This window comes from Balaenoptera physalus (assembly GCF_965194825.1).
Source record: "Balaenoptera physalus genome assembly, chromosome: 11".
In the NCBI taxonomy this organism is placed as follows: domain Eukaryota; kingdom Metazoa; phylum Chordata; class Mammalia; order Artiodactyla; family Balaenopteridae; genus Balaenoptera; species Balaenoptera physalus.
The window spans coordinates 23,964,697-23,979,240 of NC_138896.1; the positions used below are offsets into that span (position 1 = coordinate 23,964,697).

Sequence of the window (14,544 nt, forward strand, 5' to 3'; positions counted from 1 at the left end):
CCCCAGCTGGACGGCGTCAGGAAGGACACTGAGCGACAGTAACTCTCACTTTTAGTGGTGTATTTAGGATTTGGTGTGACACAGTTATTTATTGCTGAGTGAGCAAAGCCAACCCCCCAGTGGGGTCTGCAAACTCCAGTGCTCCCCATGCTGCCTATGAGCTGCCAGCCCCTCTGAGCTGGCCCTCCTGCCAACACTGCCAGCACCATCCCCACTCCCTCTGGCTCCTAGGAACACCCAGATCCCCCCTGCAGGCTCCCCATCACCTGTGGGAACCCCATCCAGACCCCCTAATCCACCCACCTAGCAGTGCCACTCTTCCCTAGATAGCACAGATCCCAGGATCCACAGGATCCCTTGAGTCTCTCAGCCACCCTCTTACCCCACCCAGAGGTCTGTCTGTCTTGCCTCTAGTCTCCTCCACCCCTGGAGAGTTTTGAAAGGTAGAGAAGACCCTTTAGTCTTTATTCTCCACCACCACACTTTTTTTTTTTTTTTTTTGGTTTTTAAAAAGCGGAGGTGGGAAAAAAAAAAACACGAAGTGGGAGAAATGTAAAAGCAAAAATTAACAATAGCTGGTGAATTCAAGGCCAATGCCCCCACTGTCCATAAACACAGACACCCTAAACAGCTCTGCTGTGTGTGAAGGGGGGCTCTGTGCCCTCATACTCCGGGGTTTCTGCCCCATCCCTGAGGTCCCTGTGCTTACAATGTGGATCATGTCCCCACACTATCTTCACCCTTGCTCCCAACCCACTGAGGGTGGGACCCTGGGCCACACCCCACCGCGTGGTCACAGCCTCTTTCCTGGGTCTCCCCTCTGCTCCTCACCCTCCCTCCCCAACTTCTCACCCTCCAAGTCAGTGGCCTCCCCATCCCCACTGGGCTCCCGGAGGCTGACAGCCAGCACCAGGGCCTGTAGAAGACCAAAGAGGCAGGCAAAGTGCAGGGGGTGAGCGGTAAGTAGGCTCAGCACGGCATGGAGCCCATGCAGGGCAGCCAGGAAGGACAGTAGCCCATGCAGCCAGAGGCCTAGCGGTCCACGCAGGCCCAACGCGTCCAAGGCTACCCGCAAGGGCCTTGAGCACAGCCCTAGCAGGGCTGAGGCCAGAAGCTCCAGCAGATGCAGGGTCAGGTTGGTGGAGATCTGCAGACACTCCTCTGGGTCCCCCAGGTACTGGTAGGGAGCCCCTGCTCCCCCACCTGTTTCCCCCCGCAGCCAGTCCAGCAGCTTCTGACGCTGGCCAGGCTTCTCCGCTGGGGCTTCAGGCCCAGGGGGACTCAGTCCCTCTTCAGGGGACACACCAGGCTTCCTGGTGCTACCTGAGTCCACAGGATCCCATCCTAGTTTGGGAATGGTCTCTCCAGCCTCCAATCTCCCAGACTCTTGAGTGCTAGAGACAGTCTTGTCCCACTTGAGAGAATCCATTCCTTTGCACCCCGGTTGCTCAACTTGGGACTCCCTGCTTGGTTCTGGAGCAGCCCCAGAGCTCCTCTGTGCACCTGAGTCCTTGGTCTTGGGAGGCCCCAGATCTCCCATGGTTTCTGGGGCACTGTCCCAGTCACTCCCTGAATTCTCAGAGGAGCTGTCCATCCGTCTGGGTTCTGGGGCGGGCAGGTCAGGCCTCGTTGATTTCCAGCGGCCCCAGGGGCGAGGTAGCCAGCCACCAAGCTGTCGCAGGAACATGGTTGGGGTGTGTAATGAGCCCCCAAATTCTGGGGCTGCTTCCTGGCACTGCTTAGACTCTCAGGTTTGGGGGCTGAGGGTTTCCTCAGAAGCCACAGTCTGTTCAGGCTCAGAAGAACAGGTATCTGCTGGTGAGTCCTACTCTGAATTCAGAAGTGGCTCCCCACTTCCCTGGATGGTCATGCAGCCTCAAGTGTGTCAAGCGGCTTGTTTCCTTTACAGTTTTGAGGTAAAGGAAGGCACATCCAAGTTCATTCACCACCACCACCCAACACACAAGATTCCAAAAGTCTCAGGATCTGACAAAGCCTGGGTCACCCCCACAGTGTCCTCCCTGTTTTCCAGGTTTCTTTCCCAGCAGGCAGCACCCCAAGTTTCACTCACCAAGGCTACGCCCCAAGGTGCCCCAGAAACTGGGGAGGAGGTGCTCCATCCAAGAAGGAAGGAAAGAAGGAAGGTGGCCCCGGGTCCTAGGTGCTCCGGAGCAGGAGAGTCCTGAACTGCTGCCCTAAGGCAGCTCAGGAAGAAGTCTCCTGTTAGGTGAGTGAGGGAAGAGGTATCCGACAAACTCCAGCCAGCAACGTTCGTCCCTTGATTCAGAGGGCTATGAACCCTATAAAGTGGCCCCGCCGGCCCCTGAGCACGCAGCTGAGACTCGGTCTCCGCGAGGTCAGGCCGGAGATGTCCTCGTAGATCCCGGTTGCGAGGCAAAGCGCGGATCTGCCTGGGGAGCCAGGCGTCCAGGCGCTGCAGCCCCTCCCGGGCCCAGCGTCCGGGCCGCGGCCTCGCAGATCCGCCCGGAGCCGCAGAGCCCGGAAGCAGCTGCACCGGGACTAGAGGGACAGGCGGAGGCGGAGCCCGAAGCTCGCGGGGCGGACCCTGCCGATCCACTACCGCCCCCCGCCCGCGCTGCTTGTGCGCGCCATCAGTGCGCACCGGGCCGTACCGCGGGGCGCAGAGCCAAGATCACAGGGACCCAACGCCTGAATGTAAACCCAGCTTTCCCTTTTCGTCGTCTAGAGCCCCCGTGACGCCAGTGTTCTCTTAAACTCGCCCGTCCGCTTTAGTCCCCTTTTCTTGTTTATGACTTCATGAAAGGATTTTCCGGAAAAGAAAGCTGAGAGGAGGCTTGGGGCTTGAGTAGCCCTTCCTTGCTCCTCCATGCACGGATTTTACCTCTTGGATTTGACGACAGTGAGCGCTTCATGTGCCTGGCACCTAGTATGAGCAGCACAAGGGAGGAGCGGAAGAGGAAGTGTGGGAAGGACAAGTGTAGACAAATAGGATGTGCTTCCTGCCCTCAGGAGTTTTCAGGTATCAAAATGAAGAACTTTGGCTTAAAGTGTATATTTGGGAAGCCAGAGTTCTGGTCCCAGTTCAGCTAATAGCCTACAGGCTGCATAATCTTAGGCCCTCCTATCACACTGGCCTCTTCCTGCAAGACCCTACCCACCCTCATCACATCTGAGCCTTCCCTTTCTCTATCACTTGTATTTGATCACATCCTGTCTCCTCCAGCTGTGAGCAACCTGAAGACTGGGAAAGTCTATTACTCCCATTCTTAGCACATAGTATATGAACTTTGTGAAATCAGTGATTGAACTGGCTGGAGTGGGCAGGGGATGCCTTCTGGGGGAGGCTAGACTTGCATAGAGATGGGTAATTCCTGGTTCAGGGATTAAAAAAATAGGTGGGGCACTCTGGGCAGTGGCTGGGACTAGAAGCGAACCAGACTGGCAGGGAAGTGACCCTATCATACCACCTAGCAGAGCTGCCTCTTCTGGCTCAGGTAGAATTTCATGTGGCCCCCAGCCTGTTTGGCTTCCCTGCAACAGCTTCCAGAAAAGTGAATAAAACACCAAAGAGGGGGAAAAGCTTGATTTATTTCTCAACTCTCAGCCTCTTTTCTCCCAAAGGCAGAGCCCACTGATGAAAACCTGAAGGTCTGGAACCTGGGCAGACCCCAGGAAGTAGAAGCCCAAGTGCCTAGGTCAGGGGCCCAAGTTCAGACTTCAGCAGCAGACGAGGGTCAGAACTTGCCAAGGTCAGAACTCAAGGTTCATGTATGTCCTCAGATCCCGCTCCCAGGCCCTGTCCTTCTCCTCCTGCCTTCTCTCCTCCTTCCGGTTCAGTGTGGTCACCCTAGGGGCTCTCTCCCTCCCAGCCACTGCCCGTGTATCCCGAGCTGGGAAATGTGTAACTCGGGGTTGGGGTGCTGATCTGTAGCCTAATCCTTCCTGGTCCCTCTTGAGGACAGTGGGGATGGGATTGGCACGGCCCTCGCCCCGGGGTCCCAGCCCCATTCCAGGCTCCCAGCCCCCCCTCAGCAGCAGCTTGAAGCCTGGGCTGGAGGTAGGCACCCCAAGGGGCAGGTTGCAGGGCCGGAGATCCTGGGACAATGACAGCAGGTGAGCAGTGGATGTACGGTGGTTAGAGTCTTGGAAGTGGGCATCACAAGTCTCACAGTACTGGGGAGATGGGGATCGGGACCTGCAGAGAAAAAAGAGAAAGGGTTAAGGGCAGCACAAGGGTTTAGGCCTCAGAGGTGGGTGGCAGGGTGGGACAGGGTCCTTCCAGTATTTCTGCTGAGAACAAATTGCCTTCCTCCCCACTTAGCAACAAGGGACCCAAAGGGGAATAGCTGGGAGAAGAGGTTAAAAGGCCTCACAAGGCTCTTGGGTGAGGGAGGAATAATAATAATTACTATAGCTAATGTTTGTATAGTGCTTACTATGCTACAAGCACTGTTCTAGCACTTTACATATATTAACCCATTTAATCCTAACAACCCTTTGAGAAAGGTGCTCTTATTGCCCCATTTCTTAGATGAGGAAACTGATGCACATGGACATTAGGTTGCTTGCCCAAGTAAGTACAGTCAGGATTTAAACCCAGGGAGTGGGTAAACACAGGAATATAGCAAACATTTTATAATGACTTTAAATGGACTATAACCTTTAAAAATTGTGAATCACTAATATTGTATACCTGTAATTTATATAGTATCATACATGAACTATGCTTCAATAAAAAACAAAAATAAAAACTAAAAAGTAAATAAATATATAAATTTTTTAAATAAAAAAAAATAAACCCAGGGAGCTCATGTCAGTAACCAGACTGCCTTATTAGCCTACACTAGAGGACAGGGGAGAGAACCAACCCTCCAGCTCTGTTCTGGGGCCTCTGGTGTGGAGTAGCTAGGAAGGAAAGAACACAACGGAAGATAAGGCTTCCCCTCACCGGTTCTCTGGACTGCTCGTCTCTCTGGGGCTCTCTCTGACCATGCGGGCCACCTCAGGGAAGCCCGCTTCTTCTGCCAGCTGAGCAGCATCCCTGCCACCCAGCTCGCAGACCCCCACCCAGGCAGCCCCACGGCCCAGGAGATAGCGCACAGCTGCCCCCTGGCCTGCTCGGGCAGCACACATCAGGGGGGTCCACCAGAAAGCATCTCGAGCGTTGATATTCCCCCCAGCTCCCCCTGCCTCATGGGGATCCAACAGTCTTTTTAGTTTTGCCACGTCCCCCTCCTGGGCTGCTCTCAGTATCCGGTGGGTCATCTTGTCCTCTGCCCCAAGGGATCTCCTTTGTCCATGTCCTCCTGATACTCCTGCTGCAGCTTCCCTCATCATTCTTCTTCTCTTCCTGGCAGACTCAGACTGAACCCTCTGGGGTTCACGAGTGCTGCTCTCATCCCCAGTCAAGGCTTCGTAGAAAGCCCGGGCTGCAGCTCCATCCAGGGTGGGCTTCAGCTCTTCAGGCTGTGACTGCAACTGCCCATCTTTCCAGAGATCACTGGGGTCAGTGGCTCGGGTAAAGTTAATGAGGGAGGCCCCGGACATGGCTTTTGGGAGATCTGGGAAAATGAGACTAGGCAGGGGGAGGATGAGACAAGGAAGCCAAGCCACTGGTGGTCCTGCAGTGACCAGAGCCACCTCCAGACACCTGCTGGGAGAAGGAAAAGTATCCTTAGCGTCAAAAATCCCCTCCTAACCCAAAAGTGACCCCACAACCTAGGACCCTGCAGGGCCTGAGGACCATAGATCATGTGGAAAAACAGGAAACCCTACAGTAACAGACCATGCCCCTTAGTAAAGGTTAACAAAGAAGTCTCCGTAAGACAGCTGCCCAGAGGTCCTGCGCTCCGCCCCCACTCCCATCCTCATCAACAATAAATAATAGGCTCTCTGAGGCTACTTTACCACCGCGTAAGACATACCGTTAAGAAAAACAATCAGCCTGGCTCTTTAAATCTTCCTCGATCCTATTTCGGGTAACGTCTTTCCAAACAAAAAGACTTTGACAGACTTGACACTTCTCCGGAAGCAGGAAGCAGATTTCAGGGAGAGGTTCCTGTCTGTGTTGGTTTGTAGCTTCCGTACTGCAAAATGGCGCTACTCTAAGCAAAGGAGTCGACAAAGAGTCACACGGCACAAAGACGCATGCGTGGCTTGGGGGGGGGCAATTACTTGAGGGCGCAGGCGCGCGCAGGCGCCAGGCTGTTTCCCGCCTTGGAATCGTTCCAATAGCACACACGCAACGCACCACGTGCCCAGGTAGCGCGAGGACCGAGAAGGATCCGTCGGTTGGGGTGCTGCTTTTACATAACGCCCCCACAATGCCCTTCACCTCTCTCAAGGTGGTCCCCCGCTCGGAGCTCATTTTCTGTCCCTGGGAAACTTCTCTCGGGGTTAATAAAAGCCCTGAGGTGGAGAATGCCCAGAAACCGTGAAAAGAAATAACGCCTCAGAGCCCCTCACCATTACTCTGACCAGGGTTCGAAGGTCACACTTAGCGCCTGCAGCAGCCCCGTTCAAGCCCTAAGAGGAAATGGAAAAGTGCAAGGGAACAAGCAGCAGAATGGCTGGCGCCACCTCAGGTTAGCGCACGGGGCCGTCCTGGTTCTGTCGCCGTTCAGTTCAGCCCAGTACACCCTACCCAGGTCCCTCGGCACGGAACCCGGCCTCACCTCCCGCCTCCGGAGCCCAAACCCCAGGGTGAAGCACTGGCCCCTTCGGGGGTCTCCTTGGCGGACTGACTGGGGCAAGGAGCTCGACAGGCGATAAGGACCAGGCTGGCTGGAGCGGATGAGGTCAGTGCCCTGGGAAGCGGAGCCGCACCGGGGCCTGAGGCTCGCTGTGTCAGGGGAGCGGCAGGAAACGACCCCGGCAGCCTTGTTCTTCTCCCCGCCCTTCTCGACCCCACGGTACCGGGAATCACACGACTATATTTCCCAGGCTCCCTGGCCCAGAACGCGATACTATTTCCGCTTCCGGTGGAGCCTGGCAGCCCCTTGCTGCGCCCCGCCCCCGAGCGGCTCCCTCAGGGGCCTCGCGACACCAGGGTCGTGCGCGGGTCATCCTGGGATTCGTAGTTCGGCTTTCCCTAGTTTCGCCAGTTTCTCCCTACCGAGGACTCCATTTCCCGGCGTCCACCGCGGCTCCCGCCGCTAAGCACTTGCGCGTTGCCCTCTTCCCCACCCTCCCCAATTTCCACTCCCCCCCACCCCACTTCGCCTACCGCGGTCGGGTCCGCGCCCTGCGTTGCAGCGGTCTTCGCGGTTCCTTGGAAGCAGAAACTCCCCTTCCCCCCCTGTCCCCCGGTCCCAGTCCCCGTCCAGTCGGTGAGTCTGGGGTCGTCCCCGCGCCGTATCCCCTGTCCCTGGGCGCGGCACATGGGGGCTCTGCGCTTTGATATGGGGGAGGGGAAGGAAGTGATCTGGTCCGACACCGAGGGAGGGAGAGGTGGCCAAAAGGGTGGAGGCGGGATGTGGGGACTCCCATGAAAGGGACCTGAGGGTCACCCCAGGCCATGGGAAAAGGAGGGGCCCGGCTCTTGTTTGGAAAGGGTAAACTTCGGAACCGTTGGGAATGGGGCCGGGAACACGCGGAGACCTGCGGGGGTAGGGAGCCTGAGCCGCGGGCCCTGCCGGAGTTGACACGGAGGAGAGAGGGGCCTGGCCTTCGGGAGCGTCAGGGATGTGGGTAGGACTGGTGGGTCAAGACCTGTCGGTTTCTCACAAGTGGTGGGACCCTAAAGAATTTATCTAGTCTCAGAGAAAAGGGACCGAGACGTGCTCCAGGTTCGGATCTTTTAAGAAAGGGTGGCCCCAAATTCTTCCATGGTTGGAGGGCAAAGTGTGGAAGGAGGAAGGATATCAGAGACAGGGAGAGAGAGCTTAGCCTTACACTTCTCTTTCTCTAGCTGACGTGAAGATGAGCAGCTCAGAGGAGGTGTCCTGGATTTCCTGGTTCTGTGGGCTTCGTGGCAATGAATTCTTCTGTGAAGTGAGTTCTTCTCAAACCCCCCTATCCATCTCCACATATAATCTGGCTATCTGGCTAAATAAAATATTCTCCTATATATTCAGCTTCCATACATTTCTTTCACAGGCTTACATAAAAACTCTTTCTCATCAAGGAAGAGTTTCCTTAGTAACTCCCTCACTAACTTGTGGTGAAGGGGCAAGGCTGGGGCCCCAAGTCAGCCCTGCCATTCTCCAGCAGTATAACGTTGGACATGTCAACCTGTGTATTTTCTTTTTTATTACCACAGTGGTACTAGTAGTACCTATTTTTGGTGGCTGTTAGAATTAAAATAGTTCCTACTAAAATGTCCTGTAACATGCAAAGCTGTGTGTTAACATAAGGGATTGTAACTGCCTTCAGAATTCAAGCTGTTGAGCCTCCACCTTCCTCAGAGAGCCAGCTGGCCCTAAGGAGAGGCCAAAACTGAGATGGGAAGCGGGAATAGGGACAAGGATCATGAAAGGAATGTCTCTCTAAGACGGGGTTTGCTGTACCTGTTTATCCTTGGAAAAGCAAACCCAAAGCTTTTATGGGTGGGCAGTATATGGGAGCTGGGGAGAGAGACTCAAGTACTTCTGCTGAGTTGGGAGTGCAGAACAAAGGGAATAGAAGCAGTTGTTTTGAGGTTAAGGCACCAGTTCGAGCAACTTGCCCAGGTCAAAGCTGAGGATTCTGCTATGGGTTTCCTTTTGACTTCATGTCCTGACAGGTGGATGAAGATTATATCCAGGACAAATTCAATCTCACTGGACTCAATGAGCAGGTGCCTCACTATCGACAAGCTTTAGACATGATCTTGGACCTGGAGCCTGGTGAGACACCCTCAGGGTTGTTTTGTGTGTGTATGCTTTTTTTCCTTTTCAAATCCTGTTTATCTGCTTCTTGAATTTCTAAATTCCCTTTTGGTTCTCTGACTCCCTTAACCCAAAGTCCTCTACTTCATTTTGATTCCCTACCTCACTCATGCTTAGTTTTGTGACTTACACCGCTTGTTTCCATATTCTGATTCTGTTAACTTAGCACTATTCCATAATGCCCGTTTTTCCATGAGTCTTATTTTCTGCCTGTTTTCCCTGTCTTGCACCTTCTAGGCTAGAGTTTTATCTTCTGTGGTGACGTCTTTGCATTTATGTATCGAGGGAGAGAAGGGAGTAGAGGCTGAGAGGGATGGAAAGAAGGCAGATCTGCCTTGGGTTGGTGGAAGGGTCAGAGGCCCAGGTTTCTGGGTCAAATGCCCAGGCCATGGGTGGGGTGAGGCTCAGAGTTGGATGCTGGGCTAACTGAGTAGCTAGCAGCCCCTGGGGGTGGGCAGGGCACCTAAAATAGCTGTAAGACAAGTGGTTGCATTTGGTTGGGGCCATGTTTCAGATGAGGAGCTGGAAGACAACCCCAACCAGAGTGACCTGATTGAGCAGGCAGCTGAAATGCTCTATGGATTGATCCACGCCCGCTATATCCTCACCAACCGTGGCATCGCCCAGATGGTGAGGCCTCTCTACTCCCACTTGGCTCCTTCGGAGGCAACAAGAGAAACAGTTCCCTGCAGCAGGAAGTCACTTGTTTCAACCTTGTCAAGGAATCTAGCTGAGAAGAGGGAAAAAAACCTCAGAACCTAGGCTTAGGGGTTAAAACCTGGTTGAGGGTTGTGCTAAAGGGGGTGTTTTCAGGGAGGGAGATGTGACCTTGGGCAGGAAATTTTAGACTGCTTCTTCCTCAGGGAATAAGCAGCGAATGGCTCTGATGGTCTGCAGCCTGCCTAACTGGAGGAAGGGAAGCAGAGGAGTCTTGAGGGCCCATCTGAGCCAGAAAAGGGGCCTCTGGGCAGCCAGAGACAGGAGGATTTGGGGACAGAGTGATGTGGGTTGGGCTGAGGAGGGGGTTGCCTCTTTTCTTCATACCTATCCAGCAACCCCTTCCATTTTATTCACTGCAGTTGGAAAAGTACCAGCAGGGAGACTTTGGCTACTGTCCCCGTGTGTACTGTGAAAACCAGCCAATGCTTCCCATCGGTGAGTGTTGGAAAAGGGAAAGAAGGGCCACATAAAATGGCAGGTCCACTGGGAAGGAGTTGGGGCTCAGCAAGTTGGGGCCTGAGTCCAGGAGGGAGGTTGGGCAGGCTTGGGTTACCTGGCCTGCTGAGTCTGGCTGTCTCCCAGGCCTTTCGGACATCCCAGGTGAGGCCATGGTGAAGCTCTACTGCCCCAAGTGCATGGACGTGTACACACCCAAGTCATCGAGGCACCACCACACGGATGGCGCCTACTTCGGCACCGGTTTCCCTCACATGCTCTTCATGGTGCACCCTGAGTACCGGCCCAAGAGGCCCGCCAACCAGTTTGTGCCCAGGTGGGGAGCAGGGACAGAGTCACCAAGGGTCAAAGGAAAGGGCCGGGATCCCCCAGAAAGAAGGAGGACAAGGACAGGGCATGGTCCTTTCTTGAGACTTACTTCTCCCAAAGCCAGGGCTTTTCCCTGCTGAGTGACCTTGGGAAAGTTGTGTGATCATCTATGCCTCAGTTCCGTTATCCATAAAGTGGGGATAGTGACATGCCTGACAGTGTATTTTTAAATGTACGAATCGCTTAAAATAACGTTTGTCACTTGAAGCAACATTTAAACAATAGCTATCCTTGTTGCCATCTTGGGTGTTCAACCTTCTGCCAGGAAATCCTCAGAGCCACGGTTCAAGTGTGGTTTATCTTCCTGGAGTATCATTTTTACTCTTGTGTAGAGAAGGAGAGTTCAGCTTTATATAAAACAAGTACTGATGTGTGTGCTTGTGCGTGTGTACACATGTGTACGTTCTAGAATTTGAGTTTTAATGGATATTTAAAATAAATTTCCAAAAATTTTTGAGAGAAGAAGTTTGGGAACCACTGCCCTTAAGTACTGAGCAGGCTTATGAAGGAGCTGGGGTGGGGAGGCAGGAATGCTGGCCACAGGCAGGGCCAGGATGGGACTCACGCTGCTGCCTCTCTGACCTCTGCCCTGACCCAGACTCTACGGTTTCAAGATCCATCCGATGGCCTACCAGCTGCAGCTCCAAGCGGCCAGCAACTTCAAGAGTCCAGTCAAGACGATTCGCTGATTCCCCACCCCACCTGTCCCCAGTCTTTGACACTTTCATTCCTTTGCTGCCACCCTTTCAGGAACCCTCAATGGTTTTTAGTTTAAATTAAAGGAGTCATTATTGTGGTGGGAATATGAAATAAAGTGGAAGAAAAGGCCGTGGGCTGATTTGCTGGTGCTTGGGGTTGGAGAAGGGAGGGTAGTGGTGTGCTGGACCCCAGGAGCTCTCCTGGCCCCGCCCACCCCCCTCAGCTTGAAATCCAGCACAGATTTGTGCCCAGTGGATTTGGGTGATGTTTTTAGTAGTAAAGCAGAGTTCTAGAATTGGGTGTGGGGATGTGCAAAGATCACAAGGAAAAGACTCAGAAAAATCAGATTTCAGAGACTAGAGAAATATTTATTCTTTTTGGGTCACCTATGGTTGTCTGCTTATACTCTAGGGAATGTAATCAACAACAGTTTGGGTTTTACAGGGAAAGTGGTCCCAAAATAAAGAGAACTGTAAGGGGTGGGGAGAGGAGGGGGCAGGGTCCAGAATTGCTGTTTTGTGGTGTCTGCCTGCCCCCTGCTGGGGAGCTGAGACATGCCCATCTCAGAAGGATGGGGGTCACTGGGCTCCTGGCTAAGGTTTCTCCCAGAACAATAGGGACTGACTCTATTGTGTGGGAAGGATAGCAAATGGTACCAGAGAAGGAAACATCCATGGACCCTTGAAAGGCGCACAGGACAAAGGTAGGCTGCTGGACTGGGGCCCAGGTATTGCCCCTGTCTGGGCTACTGCTCCCACATTCAGGAACCAGACCTGGTGGGTGAGGACACGTCCCTCCTGCCAAGTTAATAGCTTCCTCCCCCAGGCAGGAATATAGCTCTGTACCTGCAGTAGCTCCTGCCCAGACTCTGCCTGTCAAAACCACCCTGCAGTTCAGGCTCAAGGAGCATGGTCACAGGAAGGTGGGGTTTCAGAGCACCCCTGAGGGACTTCCCCTCTCCCCAGAATTCCGTGATGAAGGCCCATATGTTTGTAGGTGTGCTGGTCATGATGGGCTTCACAGTGGGAAAGGGTAAGTGGGACACGGGGGCAGGGAAGGAGGGGTGACTGAGTCCAGGGAGGGGGTGGCTCTGGATGAGCGGGCTCCCTGCAGGGCAGGGAACTTGGAGTGAGCCGACACGGCCATTCCTCCTGTCTTCCACCTCCCCAGCTCCTGTTCCTGAAGTCCGGACCTGCCACCTCTGCCTCTTAGAAGATCCTACTATAGGATGCGTTTCAGGCTCGGAGAAGTGCACTATCAGCAGCTCATCCCCGTGCATGGTGATCAGCATCTTTCATAGTGAGTCAAGTCCCAGGAAGGGGCTACTGGTAGGGCAGCCATGGCTTGGTCTCCTCTTGTAGATGAAGGCTGCTTGGGGCCTGAGGTCTAAGGAGATGGAGGATCCTGGAAGGGGAGGGGTCTGGGGTTCTGTGGAGCCAGTTAAACTAATTTTTCTGGCCCTTTCTGAAGGAGTCTGGGATAGGAATTGGGTCTGGGTGAGGGATCGCAGAGTCTGTGAAAGGGGTGCCAGGTTTGGGGACTAGGGGAGGCAGCAAGGGTTGTTAGCTGTCCCCTCTCTTCCAGATACCAAGGTTCGCTTCTTAATCCGAGGCTGTGGACAGCACAAGTCTTACCAGTGCCAAGAAAAACGCCCCACCTACCTCTCAGAGTACTGGTACTACGCCCAGTGCTGCCAGTATGATTACTGCAACTCCTGGTACAGCCCCCAGCTCCAGAGCTCCCTCCCTGAGCCCCCTGAGGGGTCCCTGGCCCTGCCCCTGTCTGAGTCCCAGATCCAGTGGTTCTACCAAGCCCTGAACCTCTCACTGCCCCTACCCAGCTTCCATGCTGGGAAGGAGCCTTCTGAAGGCCTGGACCCCCTGGCTGTCCTGCCCCTGAATCTGAGTTTGTCCATTGCTGACCTGCGCCGCATATACTGGTTCCTCAACAATTCAGGACTTTTGGTTCTTCCCTGGTCTAGGCTGTGATGTCTTACCCTTCCCAGATTTCACTCTGGTCCAGCGTCTCTCCCCTGACACCCCAGCATCATGTACTGCCCTCTCAGAACACTCACACTCTCTGGTCTGTGAGTTCTCAGTCTTCCTTTCCTTTGTACTTTCATCGTCTATATGGGTTTGGTTTAGTTTCCTCCCCAAAAAGCAGTTGGCGCTGCACCCAGTGCCCTTCGTCCACCTAGAAAATAATCTCAAATGTGAATTCTGCCTAGGCTGACCTGGGAAAGGCACAGTGGTTTCCTCATCCCTTTCCCATCATCTGAGTGGGATCATCCCCCCCCACCCCCCATCTTCCTGATCCCCTCTCAATCTGGCTATTTCCACTCCTACACCTGTCTCTCAAACCTTGTGCCAGACTGAACTTGCATCAAGAAGGGTGAGAGGTGGACTTTGTGCAGATTTCCTGACTGGGCACTCTGGTGTTCCTACCTCACTGTCTCCACCACCCTCACTCCCGCCTGGTCTCCTGCTGCCTTCTCTCATCTCTTGTCCCCATCTTTGGCTTCCACAGCCCCGCTCCACATCCCTGAGTCCTGACACCCACTTGCACAGATTCCCAGGGAGAGGAGAGGATCTGTCCTCTGCTCCACATTCCCCAGTTTCCCTCCACAATAAACAAACTGGGCTAAGTCTGTGTCACATTGTTTATGGGGTCAGGCTCAGGTGTGGGCAGGTGTAAACAGGTTAAAGAAAGTTAACTGGGCGTGGGGTTCAAACAGCATTGCAGAGCCCTGCCCACTCCACTTGGCCTTTGTGGTTCCTCATGGCCTGCTGCGAAGAGCCCACATCCATCCCACCCTCTGCTCAGCTAGAGATCAAAGTATGAGGATTGTGACTCCTGCCAGCCTTAAACATACCCTACAAAACCTAGAAAGTTAAACCCGGGTGATGTCAGGTTTTTCCACATAAGAAAGGAGGAGACACTCAACCACGAATACTCAAGAGCAAACCAAAGGGCACAGGTCTGCATCTCAGAGTTACCTGGAGCTGAGGCACCTGCGTTCCTGCCTATTCTCAGTTCTTTTCAGGATCCTGGGACCCAGGACCCCCTCTGTGAGGGCCTAGGTGGAGGGGGTGGGAGAGTACAGAGAGCACACAGGTGGGGCTGCAGTAGTAGGGTCTTTCATTTTAATATTTAGAAAAACTGCAAGTATGCAGAAAGCAACCTTCCCCGTATGTTCAATAAACACTGGACACACTGCTCGGAGCCAGGCCCAGTATTAAGCACCGAGACTTGCAGATGAGTACAGCCAGGTGTCCACCCTTCCGAATCTCACAACCCAGCGCTGGGATTATGAAACCTTTTTCTGAAAAGTAGTGCAGCTCTGTGGCTGGGAGGCCCAGTCCCAGCTCCTCTGCCACTTGAGTAAGTTGGTCTCTGTGCCGAACTTTGGTCACCTGTCAAGTAGGGATAGTGCCTCAGGATTGAGAGAATG

At 53.9% G+C, this 14,544-nt stretch overlaps 4 protein-coding genes across 10 annotated transcripts; 2 read left to right on the top strand and 2 right to left on the bottom strand.

The window, feature by feature from the left end:
• Positions 1-43: 43 nt before the first annotated feature.
• On the bottom strand, positions 44-2,513 carry LOC309637258 (uncharacterized protein C6orf47). Its single transcript, XM_082411574.1, has one exon. It carries the CDS (start codon positions 1,685-1,687, stop codon positions 794-796), a length of 894 nt encoding a protein of 297 aa, XP_082267700.1. The 5' UTR covers positions 1,688-2,513; the 3' UTR covers positions 44-793.
• Positions 2,514-3,550: 1,037 nt separating this feature from the next.
• GPANK1 (G-patch domain and ankyrin repeats 1) lies at positions 3,551-6,046 on the bottom strand. 2 transcript variants are annotated; one of them, XM_082411555.1, is made up of 3 exons: positions 5,907-6,046; positions 4,931-5,635; positions 3,551-4,177 (listed from the first exon to the last, which is right to left on the bottom strand). In XM_082411555.1, exons 2-3 carry the CDS (start codon positions 5,527-5,529, stop codon positions 3,733-3,735), a joined length of 1,044 nt encoding a protein of 347 aa, XP_082267681.1. In that variant the 5' UTR covers positions 5,530-5,635; positions 5,907-6,046; the 3' UTR covers positions 3,551-3,732. The 2 variants fall into 2 exon arrangements, with proteins under 2 accessions (XP_082267681.1, XP_082267682.1); XM_082411556.1 differs by having other exon boundaries at positions 4,931-5,632; positions 5,907-6,044.
• Positions 6,047-6,640: 594 nt separating this feature from the next.
• Positions 6,641-11,222, top strand: CSNK2B (casein kinase 2 beta). 5 transcript variants are annotated; one of them, XM_082411584.1, is made up of 7 exons: positions 6,641-6,779; positions 7,892-7,974; positions 8,705-8,807; positions 9,334-9,479; positions 9,929-10,004; positions 10,152-10,341; positions 10,993-11,222. In XM_082411584.1, exons 2-7 carry the CDS (start codon positions 7,903-7,905, stop codon positions 11,081-11,083), a joined length of 678 nt encoding a protein of 225 aa, XP_082267710.1. In that variant the 5' UTR covers positions 6,641-6,779; positions 7,892-7,902; the 3' UTR covers positions 11,084-11,222. The 5 variants fall into 5 exon arrangements, with proteins under 5 accessions (XP_082267710.1, XP_082267713.1, XP_082267709.1 ...); XM_082411587.1 differs by lacking the exon at positions 6,641-6,779 and adding an exon at positions 7,156-7,310 and having other exon boundaries at positions 9,364-9,479; XM_082411583.1 differs by lacking the exon at positions 6,641-6,779 and adding an exon at positions 7,180-7,310.
• Positions 11,223-11,364: 142 nt separating this feature from the next.
• Positions 11,365-13,488, top strand: LY6G5B (lymphocyte antigen 6 family member G5B). Of its 2 annotated transcripts, XM_082411591.1 has the most exons (4): positions 11,365-11,796; positions 12,090-12,125; positions 12,264-12,392; positions 12,678-13,488. In XM_082411591.1, exons 2-4 carry the CDS (start codon positions 12,101-12,103, stop codon positions 13,079-13,081), a joined length of 558 nt encoding a protein of 185 aa, XP_082267717.1. In that variant the 5' UTR covers positions 11,365-11,796; positions 12,090-12,100; the 3' UTR covers positions 13,082-13,488. The 2 variants fall into 2 exon arrangements, with proteins under 2 accessions (XP_082267717.1, XP_082267716.1); XM_082411590.1 differs by having other exon boundaries at positions 11,365-12,125.
• Positions 13,489-14,544: the final 1,056 nt, after the last annotated feature.

Coding starts and splice junctions, on each gene's coding strand:
- CSNK2B (XM_082411584.1), top strand. CDS start 7,903: ATGAGCAGCTCAGAGGAGGTGTCCTGGATTTCCTGGTTCTGTGGGCTT. Junction 7,975..8,704: donor GCAATGAATTCTTCTGTGAA/GTGAGTTCTTCT, acceptor ATGTCCTGACAG/GTGGATGAAGATTATATCCA. Junction 10,342..10,992: donor GCCAACCAGTTTGTGCCCAG/GTGGGGAGCAGG, acceptor GCCCTGACCCAG/ACTCTACGGTTTCAAGATCC.
- GPANK1 (XM_082411555.1), bottom strand. CDS start 5,529: ATGTCCGGGGCCTCCCTCATTAACTTTACCCGAGCCACTGACCCCAGT. Junction 4,178..4,930: donor ACGAGCAGTCCAGAGAACCG/GTGAGGGGAAGC, acceptor TTTTCTCTGCAG/GTCCCGATCCCCATCTCCCC.
- LY6G5B (XM_082411590.1), top strand. CDS start 12,002: ATGGTCACAGGAAGGTGGGGTTTCAGAGCACCCCTGAGGGACTTCCCC. Junction 12,126..12,263: donor GGGCTTCACAGTGGGAAAGG/GTAAGTGGGACA, acceptor CCACCTCCCCAG/CTCCTGTTCCTGAAGTCCGG. Junction 12,393..12,677: donor GGTGATCAGCATCTTTCATA/GTGAGTCAAGTC, acceptor CCTCTCTTCCAG/ATACCAAGGTTCGCTTCTTA.
- LOC309637258 (XM_082411574.1), bottom strand. CDS start 1,687: ATGTTCCTGCGACAGCTTGGTGGCTGGCTACCTCGCCCCTGGGGCCGC.